The sequence below is a fragment of the Tamandua tetradactyla genome, chromosome 10 (genome assembly GCF_023851605.1).
Source record: "Tamandua tetradactyla isolate mTamTet1 chromosome 10, mTamTet1.pri, whole genome shotgun sequence".
NCBI classification, from domain to species: domain Eukaryota; kingdom Metazoa; phylum Chordata; class Mammalia; order Pilosa; family Myrmecophagidae; genus Tamandua; species Tamandua tetradactyla.
In genome coordinates this window covers 3,313,709-3,338,748 of record NC_135336.1, presented here as the reverse complement: position 1 = coordinate 3,338,748, position 25,040 = coordinate 3,313,709, and the positions used below count along the sequence as shown (strand labels likewise).

At 37.7% G+C, this 25,040-nt stretch overlaps 1 protein-coding gene across 1 annotated transcript in view; it reads right to left on the bottom strand.

The window, feature by feature from the left end:
* Positions 1 to 25,040, bottom strand: part of VPS8 (VPS8 subunit of CORVET complex) — a 388,458-nt gene that overhangs the window by 345,697 nt on the left and 17,721 nt on the right. Inside the window, exons 4-7 of the mRNA XM_077117773.1 lie at positions 8,221 to 8,351; positions 6,237 to 6,330; positions 2,734 to 2,766; positions 1,749 to 1,803 (exon numbers count right to left, since the gene is read on the bottom strand). Coding sequence (XP_076973888.1) covers positions 1,749 to 1,803; positions 2,734 to 2,766; positions 6,237 to 6,330; positions 8,221 to 8,351 — 313 coding nt within the window. The remainder of the gene's footprint in view (positions 1 to 1,748; positions 1,804 to 2,733; positions 2,767 to 6,236; positions 6,331 to 8,220; positions 8,352 to 25,040) is intronic.

Below are 25,040 nucleotides of genomic sequence, written 5' to 3'. Positions count from 1 at the left end.
ATGAGAACTGGTAAGCAGAAACAAAAATATCATTCACATGTACTGATCTAGGAGTCAGTATTTCTTGATTCCAAACTGGGCTTTGTACATATTACTTAATATGTGTGAAACGAAGAATGAACTAAAAGATCTTTTAAGCTCCTTTCCCAAAATTCTACCAAGTGAATACCAATTATGCCCCCATAGGGAAGCAAGGATTCTTATAGCTGATAGGAGAATACACTGGTAAACCTTTTCTAGACGGCAACTATGCAAAAATTTTCAAAGTGTTCATACCCTGACCCAATCAATTCTACTTCTAGGAATTCTAAGTAATCATACGCACAAAAAATTTGGAATGAAGGTTTTCACCATTCCACTGTTTTGAAATAATCTAAAGGTCCTATAGCAGGAAATGGTTAAATAAATTGTGATGCACTCATTCAAAAGAGTATTATGTAGCTATTAAAATGATATTACAAAGACATAATTACATGGAAGGACATTTATTATAACGAAAAAGGAGGTTACAAATGAACACAACTCTATTTTGGAGTGTGTTCATACATATATGCATGCACAGAAAAAGACCAGAAGGTATACAGAAATGTCAGGGATTATTCATGGGTGGTAGAATTTGGGGTATTTTATATCTTCAAATTTTTGCTCATCTGTATCTTCCAAATTTTCTACTATGAACATTTACCAGCTATGTAATAAGAAAAATTATTATTTAAAGAATCAACTCTAAAATTCCCCCTAGAGCATTATCTTTATCTCCAATATTCTGGTCCACAAACAATAAAACTCCATTATCTATCAATCACCTTTGAAAAGACCAGATGTTAAGCTGTTAAAAAAAAGCTTTTGGCAAAATAGAAAATTTACAAACAGGAAGTCAAATTGTTGAAAAACAACAGAAAATAACTAGTTATCATCCACTCATATGGTAAATAAAGACATAAGGCCCACAGAGGTCAAACTGTGGTTCTGCTATGAGAATATTCTGAGGAAATGCTTCTACAATACGCTGTAGATTCCTTATTAAAATACAGTGTCATCAAGAATTCCATATATGAGACATGCAAAAGACTTAAAATACAGAAGAAAACACCAAAAATGACAAGAAAAATATCCAATCATTTTTAAATAAACAAGACAAAATGTTCTGTCCATTGTATTGGGGTCAAAAGCAAAGGAGGACTCATGAAATGGGGGCTATTTAATTTCTGATAGAAAAATGAGAAAATACATAAGACTATCTTCTAATATACAAACGAAACTAGTTCTCTTTTCAACCAAGAAAAGAATGCGATTATGTGCTAAGATAAGATTCAGTTTAGAGAAATTTATAATGGAAATGAAGATTTATTGAAAATTAGGAGAAATCCTGGGAAATCTCTTTCCCTTTGGCATACCCATTACTTAGATATGATTTAGAATAAAAAATTACCACCAACAATAACTGGAGGTAGATAAGATTCCTATTCAAGGTTCCCTTCAGCTTTATATTCCTTTTTTCTAGATTTAAAGAGAGTCAACAGATATGAAAACTTATAAATTCATAAGTAGGAAAATAAACTTGCAACTTGAAAAAAAATGAAGTTGTGAGTTAAGTAATTTTTTAACTGTATGAAAATACTTGACTTCTCCTTTTCACGTATTTTCTGGTTTTATTTCAGAAAATGAAGTATAACTTGTGTTTATAAGACATATAACCCAAAAGTACACTTAATGTTTAAAATTAGTAAAATGCTTAGAAAAGTTACCAAATATTAAAGCCAATCCATGAGATGTACCCACTGCTATCAGACTGGACACTGCCTGGAAACAAAAGGGAAGATTACATTTTAAGATATTATATTAAGAATCTTGAAATAATCAAGAGTTGAATTTGCTGGTCTTCCTTCTTCTAAGCACCAGATGACATACTATTATAAATAAAGACAATTTCATCTTAGGACAAAAGGGGAAATGAAACTCAGAACATTTTATATCTGGGATTCCCTTTAAACTTACCCTAAGGGTAAATATCATCTGTTCAACATTATGAACAAAAATATGCCACTCAGTTTCCTCCAAAGCAATTAGAAAAATTAAAAACCAGAGGTATTTATGCTACTCAACCAAAAGCCTCCTATCTGATCTGTGTGAGGGATGAGTAACCTCTTCTCTAGTTTACTCACAGAAGCCAAAAAGCACCAGAAACATTCACATTTCAGCCCACTTCCTCACCAGGAAGGACTAACTAATGAGAGCTGCAGAAAGCACCTGGAGGAAGGTGAGAAAAGAGGGTACTAGTGTGCTTTCAATATCCACCATTTCACAATAATCATTTCACAGATTTATCATTTGGCAGATTTGGCAACAGAGTCCAGAGCTGTTAAATGTACTATTTACCACAAAGCGATTTTATCAAAAGCTGTTTTTCACTCATCTATGACAAAAGGGAGACCAAACTGCAGAAGGAGCAAATTTACTTGGCAGGCTGGTACCACATACAAAAAGAAGTCTAATCATTACTCCATTATCTGTCTGCTTCTCAGACAAAAGGCTAAGGAGTAATGATAGAGTAAGAAAAAAAGGGACATACAAGCATAGATAAATGTTAAATCTGATTACTGGCAGGGAACTGATTTATGAATTCTTATCACAATAACTTATGTAATAAATTTAAACATTACAAAAATAAATCTAAGAAAACCAAATAAAATTAAAATCTTATCTTTAAAAGGTCATTTAAAGTATACTTACAATTGCTGTAGGCAAGCCAGCATCTACTTTGTCCTAAACAAAATAAAAAAAAAAATGTATTTGAAAAGATATTCTCATTTTAAAACAGAAAACGTTAATAAGGCCCTCTCTTTACATGTACTTTGACCCAAATCAATTCAGACAGAGGTGGAGACTTCATTTTTGCTCCCGACTAAGGGATATCACAAAAGTTGTTTGTACCAACAAAATACAAAACACATGGAAACAGATCAGTTTAATTTTACTTAACTATAACAGATACATCAAGGAGGGTACTGATTCAAAAATGTAAAGGAAAAAGAGAGAAGAAAGAGGTTCTGTTTTCAATAATGTGAATTAAAATGTAAGTACTATGGGTCAAAATGGTAGAAGAACAAAAAGATTTTAGAAAAGGGAAACATGATGAAGACATCCTTCCTTTAAGGAGAAGTTCTCATCCAGAAGATTACTTAACACTCCCTGAATAAAACCCAGTAGGGTAAATTCAGTCAGTTCTCAAGATGGGGTTGCATACAGAGAGCCAGAAATTAAGTGCCAGTCCCAGCTCTATGCCAATAACTGTATGGCCTTGGGAAAGTTCCCTACCCTTCTGGTTACTATTCTTCTCATCTGATCTGCTCAAAGAGATAATAAGTCCTGTCCTGTCTACCTCAATGAGCTGCCTTGAGGATGAAATAAGTGTAAAGTATTATGTGAATATAAGGATATCTATTTATCTACAATTTATAGTAACTGTAAATAATAATAATAGCTTACAATTATATAACATGTAGTAACAAAGGGCTTTCATACACATGCATCACATTATTCGATTCTCAAACCCAGGGAGATAGGCAGAACAGGTAGTACTATCCTGATTTTCCAGATTAAGGAACAGAAGTTTCAAAGAGCTTAACTGACGGCCCAGGATACTTAGTAAATGGTCAGTACTGTTTACATCACTTCTACATCTGTTTTTCTACATCTGTACCTGTCAATGTGGTCAGTTAGCTATTACAATCTCCTAGAAAGCAGAATCGAAACCTACTAACCAACTGTGTAGAGCGTCCAGGGTACTAAAGAAACTTACTCCAGTGCATGAGCATATGAGAAAGAACAATTACCAAGGCTTCTATATACAGTGTTCCTGTATATACCCAGCTGCATGTGTAACCTAAGCATACCCAACATAATGCTTGATAATTAAGAAGCAGACAATCAAAATATTTGATAACTGAATGGTCTGTGTCTCAAAGAAATAAGAGAAGGACAGCGGATGAAGAACATGAACTATATCCAAAGTGGAACCTGAATAATGAAATCAGAAGTCAGCTGACTTCAAAAGATAAAATAGCACAGAGGTGGGAAGCATTTCAAAGATTACAGAATTTTAGTACTGGTGTTCCAACACCTTAGAAGAGTGGTTCTCAAAAGCCAGAGTGCCTTAGAATCACCCAGGATGCCTGTTAAAATGGAGATCCCTGAGCTGTACTTCTAGAGGTTCCAATTCAGTAGGTCTGAGGTGATGTCCAGGAATCTGCGTTTTAATAAGCACCCTGGGAGATTTTTATGCATCAGTATACTTTGGGAAGAAAAAAAACAATAACAAAAAATACATCTGTCTATTTTAGGTTGATCATAAAAATGATAAAGATCCTTAAAATTTTAAACATATTCACATGTCACATTTCTTTGAGGAGGGTCCCAAATATTAACTCCAAAAGTTTCATCTCTCCTAAGCCCCTTCCAGGCCTGGACTCCAAATGCTGTGGTGATTAAGGCCGTAGGCAGCCCTAACAGCATCACTATCCACATGGCTGAAGGCACTATTGAACAACTACCCAGGAGAGAAACCCAGGAAAACCAGCTTTACATGTTAATAAACCAACCATCACAGAAAAGCATACAATTTAAATTGAGCTGGTAATCCAAGATTAGAAAGGCACAATATGATGACTGTCACAGGAAAAGCAGTTTTCATTTTAACATACCAAAGGAGCTCAGCCATAGCAATGAAATGGGAACAGAATGCAAACACTCTGGGATTTATTAGAATTTTTCCCTTTTTGTAAAGAGGGAGGAAAACCCTTTTATATAACAGATTTATCTAATCATTGTTTAAGTGTCTGAGTTTTAGTTCAGTCTCCATTATTCAAAATATTTTTAAAACTGCACAGGTGGGTCAAATGACTGTTCTGGTTCATCTTGATTTTGAAAGGAATGAATTTCATCACCTACATAAGGATTAAATTCAGAAAACGTCGTGGAAATGTGATCCTCAACAGGTGGTTCCCATTCCAGCAAATATGAGTTACTCTCCCTCTGAAAGAGGAACGACAATTGCCCAGATTTCCCCCATTGCTTGACCATCTCTCTATTTGAATTGGCTTCATGATATTAAAGCTGGGTCAAGGCATAATGTCCATAATGAACAGACTTTTTTTTTTTTGGCATCTGCAACAAAAGCCTTCTCTGGTAAACCTGCAAAATTGCAATGTGGCTGTGGTGACATGATGTCATTCCTATATAGGTCTCCCTTTCTCTCTTGAAAAGTCAAAGCCTTCATTTCTTGTTCAAATTGAATATGCAAAATACCAATTAAGCTCCACGAAATGAACCACAGAAATATATCTAAGTTCCTGGGTATGAATCTGACATTATTATTAATACTACTATTATTATATACAAGATCTATATATTGAGTTCAGAAAACTGAAAGTAAAAGATCACAAAAAACTATGGGCTTTGAGATCAAAGGAAAAGTTTGACAAAACATACCAGAATCCATGTCTATTGTCTTGATGAACTATTAAATACTTTTTGTATTAATCCAGTATTCTAAATCATTTTCAAGAAAAGGCCACAGATATTCTGATCCAGCCATTATACATTGGCCACATTCACCAGCAGCACCTCCATTTCTCAACAAAGAAGCACCAGACTTGGAGACAGAAACCCCATTTTGAATATCAGCTCTACTACCTCCTAACTGTAAGACAAGTTAATATCACCTCTCTGAGCCTGTCCTCTCACTTGCAAAACAGGATATGGCTTTACTAACTTTCAAAGCTATAGAAATAAATGAAATAAGGTACATGAAAAGACTTTCTGAACTATACAAAAACTGTAAAAGATTTTGATCAATCATTTTTCCATATGAAAAGATTAAAAAAAAAAAAAAAACAAGCACTCTACCTAAACCAAACACACAAAATGGTAACTAAACTGAAAAGGAATTTAAAGAAAAGGCAGATAGTGTTTTTTTTAGGCTTGCTGCCATCTTTCATTTAGGCACACCCAAAACTCTGAGCAGATCTTTATTTTCATGGCTGCACTAATTTCTATGTCAAGATGTGTAGCCATGACTTATGAGTGAAAAATAATAACACAAAAAACATGAAAGCCAGATTCTATTTTTCTTAAGCCTCAGGCCAAGAGAAGTGCTGTACTTTGTTTTATGCTCATTCCTACTTCATTATGCCATTGCAGGTTATAAAGCTGGAGGAAGAGAACAAAATACTTACAGCTGCAGACACTATCTGAGCAGAGATCCCCTTTAAAAGTGAATGTCGCATAACTGATCCATGAAGTGAAAAAGAATCAGGTAATTTCTTCTTCCTAAAAAAAAGGAAAACATTTAAAAACAGACCAAAGGAAAAAAAAAACTTGAAAAGGTATGGTTCCGAAGCTTTGAAAGGAAAAAAACACATGAAAAACAGAAAACATCACTGTAATTTGTTAGCTCTGTTTTGAAAACAGGTAGAGTCCCACTTTAAGATGCTATGTTATATCCCCTTGCATCCCAGAGAAGCACAAAAAAATGAGTAAAATCATCATTCTTTTTTCACTGATTCACACTGTTCCTTGCCCACCTCAAGCAATCTAGCAACAGGTTCTACTACTCACCAGAACATTATCCACCTGCCGTGGGTGTCTACATCACCTCTTGACCTGTCTTCCTGCTCCTGCCTCCTTCGGTGGGCAAACACCTTTTCAAACTCCCCCCTCACTGCTTCCTCTTGGCTGCTCCTATTTCTCTTACACTACTTAAATAGTGTTCAAAATATAATTTTCAAACTTTTTTTTTTTTGCATGGGCAGGCACCGGGAATCAAACCAAGGTCTTCGGCATGGCAGGCGAGAACTCTGCCTGCTGAGCCACCGTGGCCTACCCCAATTTTTTAACTTTTAACAAACATTATTGAGCACCTACTCTGTGCGCCAAACTAAAATATGTTCTGGAGATACAAAGATAAGAATGTCATAGTTCTTACTTTCAAGGAATTCACAGCCTAGCTAGAGGGATTCATAAGTAACTCTTGAACGAAAGGATAAATGTTAGACTACAAGCATGAATAAAATCTTACAGAAAATCAAATGAAGAAGAGTTTAATCCTATTTACTAGGGAGATTTCAGGGACAGCTACAGAGGAAAAAGGACATCTGTAGTTGGCCTTGATGGACGACCAGGGAGTAATATCAGGCAGCAAAAAAGCATATGAAGAAACACAAAGACATAGGTACAGTATGTACAGTATGTGTGTGAGGTACAGTATGCACAGAAAATGCATGGGCTGGGAGGACTGTAGTGGGGGTTGCCTTAAAGATTGGGTCAAAATGGTAAACAGGATCCAGACTGATGCCACGCAAAGGAATTTTTACTTTTTTTTTTTAACATGGGCAGGCACCGGGAATCGAACCTGGGTCCTCAGGCATGGCAGGCAAGCACTCTTACCTGCTGAGCCACCGTGGCCCGCCCTGGAATTTTTACTTTATTATGGAGGCAACAAGAAGGCACCATAATCTTTCAAGCAGGTTACCACCTAGTAATGGCTCCTATCCCAAAAGAGTTGTCAGCCTTTTTAAGACAGCACTGATATAAGCAAAATTTTAAAAGAAGGGAAAAAAATGTACAGACAACTTTGTCAATATTAAAGTTACAAGAGTTCAATAAAATATTTGCATTATGCTTCCTCTATTTCTCTTTCCTTTTCATGTTCTCTCCAAGAATTTAGAAGATGAAAAGCAGCCAAAATGAAATTATTTAGGGTTAGAAGTCCTTTTCCTGAATCTTTAACCATTTTTGTAATTCTCCTCTGAACCCACCCCAAAGGAATGAAGGAATGCTGGAGTTGACCTTAGAGAGGGGAATGCAAAGTGGGGTGTGCAGGGAACAGAAGGTGGTGAGGTAAATCAAGCTCCATGTTTCCACCACAAACACTCCACAGTGCCGGATCTAATCTGTGCTCCCTCCAAGGGATCCACTGTTCCCAGGAGTTCTCTGGCTATTACTATGGCTTTCTAGTGGGGGTGTGGAAGTCAGTGGACATTTTTTTTTTCTTTCCCTCAATAATGCTAAAATCTTTAGGGCCCAATAAGGATATTATTTCTACCAAAGTGGGCCTTCTACTTCCCCTGCAGGGCTTCAGCTGACCATATTATACTATGAAAGTGATCCTTATAAAACAAACTTCAACCATATGTAAGCATAGTGTAAGTGAATACTCACCTTTTTAAGTTGGTCCTGTCACCACTATCTGAGCTTGCCACAGATGAAGTATCATAGGAGTGAGAATCAATAGTATCAATATTTAACAACGTAGGATCCTCAAGAACAAAAGACTCATCTTCATCATCAGTCTAAATTGGTAGAACATAGATCAATAAATTTGAAATTCCAAATACCTTGAGACAAGTCAGATAGGCATTAATATGGGATTCTCCAAAACACCCAAGTGCTTATTTCTGCTTTTCTCCTCCATTCCATGCATTTTACTCTATAAGGAGTTTATTCTAAGAACATCTTTTTTCTAACAGGAAAAAGTAAGAGTGGTTACGTAGATTGATAGCTGCAGAATATTTCTTAAAATTCAAACCTGTATAGATGTTTTACTCATTAACAGCCAATTAGAAGAAACCAAATACCACATAAGTATGAACTGAACACTCATAAGAAATTTGACCAGCACACAGAGGCATTCTGATAAGGAATAGGATATGCAGAGACAGTGATTTCATAATGTATATTTTGCCCTTGAAAAAGACACAGAAAAAAAAAAAAAGGCTGGATTAGTAAGAGTAGGATAGAAATGATCCAGGAAGATAAGCTGGGACCCAAACTATAAAATGATTTATATTTCATTAAGCTAGGTGACTGCAGGGCCCATGTCTATCTCGTCCACCACTGTAACCCCAGTGCCTAAAAGCTGCCTGGTACACTCAGTACCCATTTGTTTAATGAATCAGTATTCTATACATATAGCAAGTAGCGGGAAGGCAACTGAGATTTGTAAGAGAGTATTAAGGACCAGTAAGTGAGCTACTTCATTGTCATGAAAGAGAGAAGAGCCCATTCTAGGAACACAGCAGAAATTGAGGAAGGGAATGATGAAAGAGACATTATTGAGTGTGCCAGTTTGAAAATATTATGTACCGCAGAAAAAACAGGTTTTAATCCTGATTCAATCTTAATCCTAATTCAACACTGCAAGGCAGAAGATTTTGATTAGATTATCTCTATGGGGATATGGCAGTCCCCCAATTGTGGGGTGGCCTGATACCCCACCCCAAGTAAGGGTGATACCTGGATATATCCCACAGTAACTTGGGGAGAAAATAAAAAAGTTTTTGTAAAGTCTCCTTGGGGGACTGGAGAGAAATGAGTAAATATTAAACCTCCCCATTTACAGAATTCCTGATATTCTCGCAAGCAGTGGGACAACCAATTCAAGAGGCTGAGCACTCAATATTGGGGTTCACCCCCAAGAAGCTTATTCCTGCAAAGGAGAGGCTAGGCCTATTGATAATTATGCCTAAGAGTCACCCCTGGAGAGCCTCTTTTGTTGCTCAAATATGGCCTCTCTCTCTAAACCAACTTGGCAGGTGAACTCACTGCCCTCCCCTCTACATGGGACTCTTACAAGGGACCTGACTCCCAGGGGTATAAATTTCCCTGGTAATGTGGGACCTGATTCCTGGGTTTGAGCCAGGACCCTGTATCATAGGAATGTGAAAGCCTTCTTGACCAAAAGGGGGAACAGAAAAATGAGACAAAATAACATTTCAGTGGCCAAGAGATATCAAACAGAGTCAAGAGGTTAGCCTGGAGGTTATTCTTATGCATTAATACAGACATCCCTTTTTAGTCTATGATGTACTGTCTAGAGGGAAGTACCTGACACTGCTGAACTGTGTTCCAGTAGCCCTGATTCTTAAAGAAGACTGTATAACTACATAGCTTTTACAATATGACTATGTGATTGTTGAAAACTTTATGCCTGATGTTCCTTTTATCCAGGGTATGGATAGATGAATTTAAAAAAAAAAAAGATGAAAAATAAATAAATAATAGGGGGAAATAAAAGGTAAGAATTTGGTAGATTGAAAAACTGTGGGTCAATGAGAGGGAGAGTTAAGGGGTACGGGACGTATGAGTTCTTTATTTTTCTTTTTCTGCAGTGATGTATGTAAATGTTTTAAAAATGATCATAGTGAAGAATACACAACTATATGATGATACTGTGATCCACTGACTGTATAATATGGTAGGGCTATACATGTGTGGGTATTTCTCAATAAAAATATTTTAAAAAAAGAAAGAAAAAGCTGTTCCAGTTCTGGTATATCGCACTCTGGCAGCTTGCAAACTAAAACACTAAGATAAAATCGAAAGTCCCTGATTACCACTGAAATGGGGGGTGGGAAGAGGGAGTAAGGGAGAACTCAAGGAAGATTTCAAGATTTCTAGCTTTAGCAACCAGGCAAAAGGTGATACCACTACTTAAGATAGCAGGTATAGCAGGATGCAGAGTTTGAATTTGAGTAAATGGATTCTAAGTATCAGATAAAAAGAATGTTCTTATCCTACCTTCTATTTCAGCTGTACTGAACTTCTGTCTTACCATTTCTACCAATCTTGAGAGGCTAGTCTAAACTAATTAATCCCTAATTTCTCTGCCTATTAGAGTCTATTAAATACTATTCTTTCTGAAGTTACTAGCTGTGCTGGTCTGAATCTGTGGTGGACCCCAGAAAAGCCATGCCCTTTGATCCTCATTCAATATTGCTAGGTGGGAGCATTCTGATTGTTTCCATGAAGATGTGACCCACCCAACTGTGGGTGGTAACTTTTGATTAGATGATTTCCATGGAGGTGTGTCTCCACCCACTGAAGGTGGAGTTGCTTGCTGGAATCCTTTAAAAGAGGAAACATTTTGGAGAGAGTCCCCTTTTTGGTAGCGCCATGAGAAAGCCAGAAAGACGCTGCCATGTTCGCCATGTGCCTGCCCTTCCAGCTGAGAGAGAAACGTTGAACGTCATCAGCCTTCTTAAACCAAGGTATTTATCCCCAGATGCCTTAAATTGGACATTTCTGGAGACTTGTTTTAACTGGGACATTTTCTCGGCCTTAGAATTGTAAACTAGCAACTCATTAAATTCCCCTTGTTAAAAGCCATTCCATTTCTGGTATATTGCATTCTGGCAGCTAGCAAACCAGAACACTAGCTAAATCCACAGTCCTATTTTCAATTAGTTATGTTCTTGTCCTCCATGCATCATTTAATACTATGACCATTCCTTAATTCTTGCAACTTTCTCTTCTCTTGGTTTTCAGAACATCTCTCTTCTTTGGTCCCCTACAATGTATGTGGCTTCTCATCAATCAGTTTCTCTAGCTGCTCCTCAGTTGTTTTCCAGGATTCCATTCTTACCTCTTTCCTCATCCTACTTCACACACTTTCTCTATGGGCCAGCTCATGTTATGCTAATGATCCAAAATCTGTGTCTTTAGCATCAACATTTCTCTTGTGGTTTAGGCCTACATTTCCAATTGCTTTTCAAATCTCACCACATAGAAATATGCTAAGAACAAGATTAGGACTGGCAAAGAGAAGTTGTGTTATTTGAGAGGTATAAAAGACTGGAACCATTACTGTAGGGAAAAGGAAAGGAAATGATTCAGAAATAAATACTGAAGAAAATTATCAAGGTCTTAAACAAGAGTCAATCAAAACCTGATTGATTTTCTTAAGCAGCCTGGGGACAAATTTCAAGAAAACAGATCAAAGGAATTAGGCCAGGGTTAGAGGCCAACAGAACAGACGAAAGAAAAAGGAAAGAGAAGAATAAATAATTCAGTCAATAATACTGAATTTTAAATTACTAGTTACACAGCACTCCCCAAAGTGAGTGCAAAATCCATACAAATCCTACCAAATCCCAGCCCTGTATGTACCTGTGTGTGTGTGTAAACTGATAAGGTTACTCTAAAACTTAAATGGAAATTCAAAGAAAACTGGAAGATTTAAAACTACAAGATATCAAGATATATTATAAAGCTTTAATAATTAAAAGAATGTGATATGTGATACTGTGGCAAATATAGACAGAACAATGGAATTAGAGCCACACATATATAGCCACCTGATTTATAACAAAGGTGACATCAATTGCAGTAGGGAAAGAATATTCTTGTATTTCCCTATGGTGCTGGAAAAAAAAATACATATCTTTGCTTATACCTCACACCATCACATGCAAAAAATTCCAGATGAACTACAAATTTAAATGTAAAAGGTAGAACAATAAAGCTTTCAGAAGAAAATAGGATAACACTGTTATGAACTTGGAATAGGCAAAATTTTCTTAAACAGCACATAAAAATCACTAACAAAATAGAAAAACCTAATAAGCTGGACTACATTATATGTTCATCAAAAGAAAGCATTAATAGAGTGAAAGGTAACCCAAAGAATGGAAGAAAATAGCTTAATACAAATATCTGATAAAGAACTTGTATTCAACATATATAAAAACTCCTACAAACCATTTTTTAAGATAACTCGATATAAAAATCAGCAAAAGACACAAAAAGGAAATTTACAAAAGAGATAACCAAATGGCCAACACATATGTCAAGGTACCCAACTTCATCAGTCTTTAGGAAAATTCAAACTCAGACCATGACATAATACCACTACACACCTATGCAAATGGACAAAGTGAAAGAAACAGATAATACTGGGAAGGAAATGATAACCAGAACTCTCACATATTGCTCACATATTGCTAGTGAAAGTATATATTGATACAACCGCTTTGAAAAAATGATGGCAGTATCTACTAAGGTTAAACATTGTCATACCTGAGGACCCAGCAATTCCAATTCCATTCCTCATATATATCTCACAGAAATGTATATATGTTCTAAAAAGAGAAGACCAGAATTGGACCTTGCACTTTTGCCTCAGGCTTTCTCTTGGTAGGAGGGCTATCCTCGAAAGGACAGCACCAGTCAACAGAGAGCCAATTGGCAAGGACCATAAGGGTTTTTTTGTGTGTGTTTTCTTTTTTTTGCTTTGGCTTGTTTTGCTGAACAACAGGAACAAGATAAAACATTAGAAACCATTAAAAAAGATGATCAGACATTGGACATAAAACATACAGACTTAAAAAACAATCTTAAATATGCTCAAAGAGCTAAAGAAAAACACAGGAAACAACTCAAGGATATCAGGGAAACAATATATGAACAAAATGAGAATCTCAATAATGAGACAGAAATTATAAAAAGGAACCAAAGAGAAATATTGGAACCAAAGACCACAATAACTAAAATAAAATATTCCCTACAGGGGTCCAATAGCAGATTCTCACAGAAGAAAGCATCTGTAAGACTACTGAAATTATTCAGACTGAGGAGAAGATCTAAGAAAAAAGAATGCAAAAACTGAACAGAGGCTAAGAAACCAGTGGAACACCACCAAACATACCAATATATGCATTCAGGACTCCCTGAAGGTCAAGAAGAAAAAGAGCAAGAGAAATACTCAAAGAAATAATGGCAGAAAACTGCCCAAATTTAATGAAAGATATGAATAAACACATTCAAGAAGCCCAACGAAAGCCAATCAGAGTAAACTCAAAGACATTCATGACCAGACACAGTAAAATCAAAATGTCAAATAAAAAGGGAAAATCTTGAGAGTTCCAAGACAGAAGCAACATGCCACATAGCAGGGAACCTAAATAAGATTAAGTGCTGATTTCTCATCAGTTTAAAATTATGGAGGTAAGAAGGAAATGGGATGAAATATTTTAAATGATGAAAGAAAATAATTGCCAACCACGAAGATACAAGTAGGATGCAAGTGAAAGAATAGAAAATAAATATTCCATGCAAGTAGGAGCCAAAAGGAAGCTAGGGTAGGTATACAAATAAAAGCTGGACTTTAAGTCACAAACTGTTACAAGGGACAAAGAAAGACACTACATACTGACAGAGGTGTAAATTTAACAGGAAGATAGAGCAAACATAAATTCATAAGTACCTAACAGTAGAGCCCCAAAATATATGAAGCAAACATTGACAGACTGAAGGGAGAGATAGGCAGTTCTACATTAATAATAGAAGACTTCAGTATACTATTTTCAATAATGGAAGTGGTGCAAGATGGTGGCATAGAGAGATATGGAATTTGGTTCCTCCTCCAGAACTGCTAGTAAATAGCCAGGAATGGTACAGAACAACTGCTGGGAATATATCACTGATCAGACATTCACCATACACTAGTCTTGACTAGGTGGAACAGCTGAGGCCTCACAGAGAACTGTAAATCCTCCACGCTCCAGAGGCTGGCACCCTTCCCCCATGGGCACAGCATGCTAGTCCCCTGAGGGGAAAGGAAACAGACTTTACTAGCAGCAAGGGCTTAGCTCAATCATGTTCCAAATGCAGAATTAATTAACAAATTCTGACTACTGAAAAGAGGCCCCAAGCACAGATAAACCAGGAATGAACACTAAAGGAATTAGGAGTTTTTGCCCGAGAGTGGGGGCAGGGCTGATGACAAATAAAAAAAAGACTTTTTAAGTTGAACAGCACAAATACTGGAAAATGGCTGGACCCCAACCAAACGGGACACACAGAGCCTAGAGACACATAAAGCCACATACTAACTCACACTCTTGATTGGAAAACCCAAGGAGCAGAGATCCCGCTCTAAAAAAGGCTTTTTTTTTAACTTCTTAAAAGCTCATTAGATACGGTAGGCCATGGTGGCTCAGCAGGCAAACTTCTTGCCTGCCATGCAGGAGAGATTCCTGGTGCCTGCCCATGAAAAAAAAAAAAAAAGCTCATTAGATAGAACTTCAAGCACTCTCAGGTGCCAGCACAGCCTCAGGCAAGGGCGGAACTAGGTTTGTCTGAGAGACAAAGTAACTAGTCAGATGAAAGGGGCTAATTCCCAAAAGGGCTTACTTTCCCCAAGGAAAGGGAAGCAGAGCCCAGCTCAAGTGGAATCCCTCCTTTAAGGAATTTAGGCCCCAGGGCCTGGAAAAGAGAAGCAATCAAAGCTTGCCTACTACCTCATCTCTGTCTCAACCAGCCACTCACATGAAGAGTCTTTTGAAATTAAAGTTACCATATCACTTTAAGCTGGTGGGAAGCCATGGGCAGACAAACACCATATGCTGGACAAGATAGGAAAAGCAGAGTCTAGAGGCTTCATAGGGAAGTTTGACAACCTGCTGGGTCTCACCTCAAGGAAAATTGATGCTGGCTACTCTCTCCTTCTGCAATACCTGCAATACCACTACTCAGTAGCCAAAAGCAATGACACAAACAGACATTTGCATGCTGATATTCATAGCAGCATTATTCACAATCAACAAAATATGGAAACAATCCAAATTCCCATCAACAGATGAGTGGATAAACAAAATGTGGTATATACATACAATGGACTATTATGCAGTAGTAAGACAAAATGATGTCCTGAAGCATATGACAAGATGGATGAGCCTTAAGGACATAATACTGAGTGAAATAAGGCAGACACAAAAGGACGGAAACTGCATGACTCCACTTTTTATTTTTTTTTCTCATGGGCAGGCACCAGGAATCAACCTGGGTCTCTGGCACGGCAAGCAAGAATTCTTCCACTGAACCACTATTGCACCGCCCTGCATGACTCCACTTTCAAATGTAAGGGAACAGATAGAAGTGAAGGCACTTCTCTAGTGGGTCTCTAAGTAATATTATCATATTGAAGATTGAAAGGGGTTGTATAGACCTATGTGTCCCACTGATCAGCACTCGAAATATAGATTGGTTCTTGCAGGAACTATTCAAAGGTATGATTTGTGTACAAACAGTGTTTAAGTCCAGGGCACAGGGGGAAAACTGCTATTGCATGCTATGGGCTATGTTTAGCAGGAAATCATCAGAACTACCACAGCAACAGCAGAGGTAAATAATGGGGGAAGGGACAAGAGGTTGAGATTTCCTATTTGGTGACGGTATGTTTATTGGTTATCTTTCTCTTATACATATATAACTTATATATATAACTTGGTATTTAGTGAAAAGAATGAAGCTGATCAGGTCAGGGTTAAAGTCATTCAGAACACATGGGTAAGGTAGACATTGTCCATATTTTAGAACCACACATACTCTTTCAGACCAAAGGAAGAAAGGTTTATTTTGTCTGGAACCTAAATTTTCAGTAGCACATCATCTAACTCAACCTGTCTATATAGCTCATTTGAACAACTGAAATACAGGGAGCCGAGAATAAGAATGAGGGCTTTTAATCCTGTATAGTCTAATGTAATGTCTAGATACATTGTAGAATATATTAAGCAGAAAATCAAAAAAGTATTGGCAAAGTCCCTTAGGGATGAGAGAAAAAATATGGAACCATAAACTTTACCATCAGGGAATCCCCTGATACTCTGTAAAACTTTAGGGATATCCAAATCAAAAGGCCAAGTCCTTGATCTTGACACTTACTCTTGTGAAGCTCATGATGGTAGTAGAGAAGCTTAACCTACTTACAGGTATCCCTAAGAGTTATTTTTGGAGGACCTCTTTTGTTGCTCAGATGTGGCCTCTCTAAGTTGACACAGCAAGTGAACTCACTGCCCTCCCCCTCTATGTGGGACATAACTCCCAGGGGTGCAAACTTTCCTGGTAATGTAGGACAGAAATCCCAGGTTTTCTCATCAAGAGATTGAGAAAATCTTCTCCACCAAAAGGGGGAAGAGAGAAATGAGACCAAATGAAGTGTCATTGGCTGAGAGATTTCAAATAGAGTCAAGAAGTTATCCTAGAAGTTATTCTTATGCAATATATAGATATCTCTTTTTTAGTTTGTGGTGTATTGCAGTGGCTGGAAGGAAGTACCTGAACTGTAGAGCTGTGTTCCAATAGCTTTGTTTCTTGAAGATGATCATATAATGCTATAGCTTATACAATGTGATTGTATAGCTTATACTGTGTGATTGTGAAAACCTTGTGTCTGATGCTCCTTTCAACTAGGGCATGGACAGATGAGAAAAAAATATGGATAAAAAATAAAGAAATAATGGGGGAACAAAGGTTAAAATATATTGGGTAGATGGAAATACTAGTGGTCAATGAGACAGAGGGGTGTGAGGCAAATGTTAAAAAAAATGATCATGGCAATGAATACACAACTATGTGATGATATTGTGGGCCAATGATTATATACCATGTAGGGAATATTTATATGTTAAGAACATTTGTCTGTTTGTATGTTGTTTTATTTATAAAAATATTTTTAAAAAGAAATACTATTATCCACTTATGAAGCATTTTATATTTAAATATAGTTCTACTCATTAAAAAAAAGAAGAAGAAGGCAGTGGTATGGTTAAGATTATGAAAGAGAAAAACTGTCAATCAAGAATCCTACACCCAGCCAAACTGTCCCTCAAAAATGAGGGGGAGATTAAAATACTTTCAGACAAAGCCCCACTGAGAGAATTTCTGACTAAGAGAGCAGCTATACAAGAAATACTAAAGGTGGGTGGGCCACGGTGGCTCAGCAGGTAAGAGTGCTTGCCTGCCATGCCTGAGGACCCGGGTTCGATTTCGGTGCCTGCCCATGTAAAAAAAAAAAAAAAAAATACTAAAGGGACACTACAGGCTAATAAGAAAAGGTAGGAGAGAGAGGTCTGGAAAAGAGTGTAGAAATGAAGACTATCAGTAAAGGTAAAAAAGAGAAAAAAAAATAGATATGATATAAAATGCAAAAGACAAAATGGCAGAAGAAAGTACTGTCTTTACAGTAATAACATTAAATGTTAGTGGCTTCAATTCCCCAATCAAAAGATACAGACTGGCAGAACAGATTATAAAGAGGACCCATCTTTATGCTGTCTAGAGGAGACTCACTTTAGACCAAAGGACAAAAATAGGTTGAAAGTGAAAGGCGGGGAAAAGATATCTCATTCATTCAACAACCAAAAATGAGCAGGAGTAGCTATACTAATATCTGACAAACTAGACCTTAAAGTGTAAAACAAAAGAGATAAAGAAGGATGTTATGTATTAATAAAAGGAACAACTCAACAAGAAGACATAACAATTAAAAATATTTATGCTCTGAACCAGAGTGCTCCAAAACATATGAGGCAAACACTGAGAATGCTGAAGGGAGAAGCAGACACACCTCTACCATAATATTTGGAGACTTCAATTCCCTGCTATCATCAACGGATTAAACATCTAGAAAGAGGATGGATAAAGAAACAGAAATGGTGGATAATACATTAAATGAACTAGAGTGAACAGATATTTACAGAACATTACGCCCCACAAAAGCAGAATACACATTTTTCTCAAGTGCTTATGGAACATTTTCAAGGCTAGACCACATGCTGGGTCACAAAGCAAGTCTCAATAAATTTAAAAGATTGAAATTATACAAAACACTTTCTCTGGTCATAATTGGAATGAAGTTAGAAATCAATAACAGGCAGAGGGTCAGAAAACTCACAAATATATGGAGACACTCTTAACCAGTGGATCAAGGAAGAAATTACAAGAGAAATCAGTAAATATCTCAGGGCAAATGAAAATAAAAACACAACACATCAAAATTTATTGGATGCAGCAAAGGCAGTGCTGAGAGGAAAATTTATTATCTTAAATGTCTATATTAAAAAAGAAGAAAGTGGGGGTACAAAGGTAGTTCAGTGGTAGAATTCTAGCCTGCCATGTAGGAGACCCTGATTCAATTCCTGGCCTGTGCACTTCCAAAAAAAAATCAACTGGTGCTGAAATAATGGGATAGTCACTTGGAAAAAGAATGAAATGTGATACACACCATACAGCAGACAAAAAAAAAAGAAGAAGAAGAAACTAACTGTTCACTTGGAAGAGCTAGAGCAACAACAAACTAACCCCAGAGCAAATAAAAGGAAAGAAATAACAAAGATCAGAGCAGAAATAAATTGAGAATATGAAAACAATAGAGAAAATCAACAAAACCAAAAGTTGATTCTTTGAGAAAATGTCAACAAAAAAAATTCCATTTACAATAGCAACCAAAAGAATCAAATACTTAGGAACAAATTTAACTAAGGAAACAAGAGACCTACACATGGGAAACTATAAGAAATTGCTAAAAAGTAAGTCATGGAAGACCTAAATAAATGGAAGGGCATACAATGTTCATGGATTGGAAGACTAAATATAGTTGTCAATTCCACCCAAATTGATTTATAGATTCAATGCAATACAAATTAAAATTCCAAACACTTACTCTGCAGAAACAGAAAAACTAAGACCCAAATTTATTTAGAAGGGGAGACTGCCCCAAATAGCTAAAAAGATACTGAGAAAGAAAAATGAAGTGGGAGGTCTCACACTACTTGACGTTAAAGCATATTATGAAGCTATAGTGATCCAAACAGTATAGTGCTTGTTTAAAGATAGATATGCTGACCAATGGAATCAAATTGAGTGTTCAGAAACAGACCCTCTCATCTATGGACAACTGCTCTTTGATAAGGCAGTGAAGCCAACCCAGATAAGGCTGCTGGGACTAAGCAGCCTCTTCAATAAATGGTATTTGGAGAACTGGATGTCCATGTGAAAAAGAATGAAAGAGGATCCATATCTCACACCTTATACAAAAATTAACTCAAAATTGATCAAAGACCTAAACATTAGAGTTAAGACTTTAAAACTGTTAGAAGAAAATTAGGGAAGTATCTTATAAATCTTGTAATAAGAGATGATTTCCGAGACCTTAAACCCAAAGTATAAACACCGAAAAAAGAAATAGGCTTCTCCTCAAAATTAAACACTTTTGTGCATCAAAGAACTTTGTTAGGAAAGTAAAAAGGCAGCATACACAAACATTAGGGACACCCAAATCAATAGGCCAAGCCCTTGATCTTGAGGCTTGTGCATGTGACACTTAGGTATATAGCAAAGAACCTTAACCTACCTCTAGGTATGCCTAAGTGTCACCGCCAGACGACCTCTTTTGCTGCTCAGATGTGGCCTCTCTCTCTCTCTAAGCCCAACTCTGCAAATGAAACCACTGCCCTCCCCTCTATGTGGGACACGACATCCAGGGATGAAAATCATCCAGAGATGACTCCCAGGGATGAGCCTGGCTCTGGCACCATGAGATCAACAATTTTATCCTGATCAAAAGGGGGAAAGGAAGTGTAATAAATAAGGTATCAGTGGTTGAGAGAGCTCAAGTAGATTCAAGAGTTACTGTGGAGGTCGCCCTTCATGCTTCAGTTACACATTGTTACCTATCATAACTTGCCAAACCACAACCAACACCATTCCTACTAATCACAAAGAATACCTAGGGCATTATATAAGGTTCTGCAGAGGTTCCATGCACTGGGACAACCTTCCCAAACCTACAACCGTCAGATGGGTCCCTGGACCAGATGGGTCCTGAAATGCAGAGAGGCCAGCCTTTCCAGAACATCGACTGGTTCCATACCCCTATTCCATGTTGCTGACAGCCCCTCCCTACATAGGAAAGTTAGAACGGGCATGGCCCAGATAGCACTAGAGAGTGGGAAAAGGATTAGGTGTGATGGTGGAGTTGACAGAGAGGATAGGGTTTGACAGATGAGTGTGAATGATGAATGACTGTGCTGATGTTTCTTTTGGTCTCTGGTACGTTGGAGCAGCTGGAAAAAAAACCTGGAATTGTAGAATTGTAACCCATACCAGACTCTGAAATCTATTCTATAACTGATCGTTGTGATGTACTTTGAAATATACTGTTTTCATGTATATATATTACTTAAAGAGAAGGAGGAATATAAGAGAGAAGATAGGATTTAACAAATGGGTATGACTGCTGAAACATTACATTGATATTGCTGTTGGTCTCCGGTGTCTTGAAGCAACTACAAGAAAAAATGAAAAATCATGCAACTGTAACCCATACCAAACTTTAAAATCTGTTCTACAACTACTTGTTAAAATATACACGGAAATGTATTGCTTTCTTTTGTATATATATTTCACAATAAAAAAAAAATTAAAAAAAAATAGAGGAGTAAAGGTCTGTGCTACTTTGAAAGGATTATGTACCATAGAAAAGCCATGTTTTAATTCTAATCCATCATGTGGAGGGAGCCTTTTCTTTTAATCCCTATTCAGCATTTAGGTTGGAGACTTGATGAGTTTATTTCCATAGAGTAGCAACTTACCCAACTGTGGGTATTAATTAGAGGAATATGTGATTCCACCCACTCCAGGTGGGTCTTGATTAGTTTACTGGAATTCTTTAAAAGAGGAAGCATTTTGGAAAGAGTCCTATAAATGATGAGAACGAGAGTGCCATGGGAGAGCATAAGATCCACAAGAGAGAAGAGTCCATGCAGCCAGAGACCTTTGGAGATGAATGCACCTGGGGGAGCTTCATGAAAGAAGAAGACTAGAGAGAAAATTAGCAGATGTTGCCATGTTCGCCATGAGCCTCCCAGCTAAGAGAGAAATCTAGAACGTTATCAGCCTTTCTTGAGTGAAGATAGCTTCTTGCTGGTGCCTTAATTTGGACATTGTATAGATTTGCTTTAATTGGGACATTTTCATGGCCTTAGAACTATAAAGTAGCAACTTAATAAATTCCCTTTTTAAAAGCCATTCTGGGAGACTTCCAGGAAGATGGCTGAATAGAGTAGCTCAAGATTAGTTCTGCTCCACAGAAAAGTTAGAGAAGGGACAGGAGGGCGACTGAGATGACAATTCAAGAATGTGGCTGACCTGGGAGAGCCTCTGCACCACATACAGCAGCCCTGGTTGCAGAGGCTGAGGAACTGAAAGGCAGAAAGCTGGAGCCTGGCGCAGAGCCGTGGAGCCTGCAGGAGTGCACAGACAAGAGCTGGGGACTAGGGAGTAAGCCAGGCCATGTTCCTTGGGCACACTACCATCACCAGCGCAGACCCATGACCAGCAACTCACCCCACATGCCACGCACCCAAATCCCATCACTCACTCCCATTCTCCACGCTCCAGGTGCCCCCACCCCACCAGCTCCCAGTGCCCGTACCTGCCCCACATCCCTACCCCAAGTACAGCCCAACCCATTTAACCTGCATCCCTCCTGAGCACTACTTCCCCCTCCCTGTACCCTGTAGGCTGTTGCCAGCGCATAAAGGCCACAGGCACTATCCTCCATACCTAGGCTACCCGACCCCCGTCAAAGTGTCGCACAACTTGACCTCGCCACCCCCACCTCTGCAGATTAGTTTACAGCACTCTCAGGCCCACGTGTGTGTACGGGACCCCAATCACATCATTCAGCTCTAGAAACCTCAGTTTAGCAGTCTTAGAACCACACATGGCCCTCAGCCACACTTACCAGCTCTGAGAAAGTGCTGATCTGTGCAGTCGGGTCATGCCTGCCCCCAATCTAAGAAGGCATAGCACCAACCTACTGCCACAGCTCTGCACAGGTGCACAAAGGGCCCCATGCCTTAGACCAGCGCACATCAGGCTTAAGCCCCCCAGACCAGTGCATCCACACAGCTACATCCTCCCTGGCTGCTGGGTGCCCACGTTCACAAGCATCAGCGTACCATCCCCAACTTGTGCCTATACCTGTCCTAAAACGAATCATCGCATGGAGTGCCCCACCCCATGCCCTGCTCCCTGCTGTACAAACATCCCACAGACACAAGGCCTTAGACTACTGAAAGAAATCAACTCCCAAAGTAAGTCAATCATGACATTACACGCCACTAAAGCAGCAGATCACTAAGCTTATCACAATGCAGACAGATATAGCCCTGCCTACTGACCAAATTAAAACACCAGATGAGACACAGACATTGGAACAACTAATCAAAGATGTTCATACAACTCTACTTAATAAGTGTGATAACAAATGACATAAAGGAGATCAAGAAGACAGTAGAAAGGCATAAAGAATAATTCAAAAGAATAAATTGAAAAATAGGAGATATCATGGAGATTAAAGACTCTGCTGACCAAATAAAAAACATACTAGAGGCACACAACACCAGATCTGAAGAGACAGAAGAAAGAATAAGTGATACAGAGGACAGGAGAATTGACTTCAAAGACTCAAAACAGCAAATGGCAAAAAAGATGGAAAAACTGAATTCATCTCAGGGAAATGATAGACAAAACAAAGCGCACAAATATAAGAATCATTGGTATCCCAGAAAGACAAGAGAGGAGTAAAGGTCTAGGAAGAGTAGTTGAGGATATAATGGGGGAAAATCTCCTAACTCGCATAAAGGACATAAACATAGAAGTCAAAGAAGCCCAAAGAACTCCAAACAGAATAAATCCAAATAGGCCTTCCCCAGGGTACATACTAATCAGTCTGTCAAATGTTGAAGAGAAGCAGAAAATCCTGAAAATGCCAAGAGAAAAACAATCTACTACACACAAGGGAAACCAAATAAGACTCAGTTCAGACTACTCAACTGGAGGTGAGAAGGCAGTGGTATGATATATTCAAGATCCTGAAAGAGAAAGACTTCCAGCCAAGAATTCAGTACCCAGCCAAACTGTCCTTCAAAACTGAGAGGGAGATTAAAGTTTTCACAGACAAAGAACTCCTGAAAGAATGTGTCAACAAGAGACCAGCCATACAAGAAACACTAAAAAGAGTTCTGTCAGCTGAAAAACAAACAAGGCAAGAGAAGGAGGTCTGTGGGAGGGCAAAGAATTGAAGAGTACCACCGAAGGTAATTTAAAGAATATAAAGAGAAAGAGGGAAAAGAATATATAGATCTGGCAAATAAAATAAAAAAGATAAGATGGTAGGATCAAGAAATGCTTTTTCAGTAATAACTTTGAATGTTAATGGACTAAATTTACCAATTAAAAGATACAGATCGGCAGAATGGACTAAGAAACATAATCCAGCTATATGCTGCTTACAAGAGACTCATCTTAGACACAAGGATACAAACAGATTGAAAGTGAAAGGATGGAAAAAGATTTTTCATGCAAGTTGTAACCAAAAGAAAGCAGGAGTAGCTATACTAATATCAGACAAAATAGACTTTAAATGTAAAGACATCATAAGAGACCAGAAGGACACTATATACTAATTAAAGGGTCAATTCACCAAGAAGATATAACAATCTTAAATGTTTATGCTCCCAATCAAGGAGCTCCAAAGTACATGAGATAGACATTGGCAAAACTGAAGGGAGCGATAGATGTTTTGACAATAATAGCAGGAGACTTCAATACACCACTCTCCTCTAAAGACAGGACAACCAGACAGAAGATCAACAAGGAAATAGAGAAGACAAATAACTTGATAAATGAAATAGACTTAAGAGACATATATAGGTCATTGCACCCCAAAGCACAAGGATATACATTCTTCTCTAGTGCTCATGGAACATTCTCCAGGATAGATCACATGCTGGGGCACAGAATATGTCTTTATAAATTTAAAAACAGTGAAATTATTCAATGCACACTCTATGATCACAATGGGGTGAAACTGGATATCAATAATCACCAAAAAATGAAAACATTCACAAATATAAGGAAATTAAATAACACACTCTTAAACAACCAGTGGGTCAAAGAAGAAATTGCTAGAGACATCAGTAGCTATCTGGAGATGAATGAAAATTAGAATACAACTTACCAGAACTTATAGGATGTGGCAAAGGCTGTGCTGAGAGGGAAATTTATTGCCCTAAATGCCTATATTAAAAAAGAAGAAAGAGCAAAAATCGAGGACTTTAGCATACCTAGAGGAACTTGAGAAAGAACAGCAAACTAAACCCAAGGCAAACAGAATAAGAGAAATAACAAAGATTAAAGGAGAGATAAATGAATGGCACAACAAAAGAACAACAGAAACAATCAATAAAGCCAAAAGCTGGTTCTTTGAGAAAATCAGTAAAATTGATGGGCCACTAGCAAGACTGACAAAGAAAAAAGAGAGAGGATGCAAATAAACAAAATCAGAAATGAGAAGGTATACATTACCACAGACCCTGAGGAAATAAATGAAATCATAAGAGGATACTACAAAC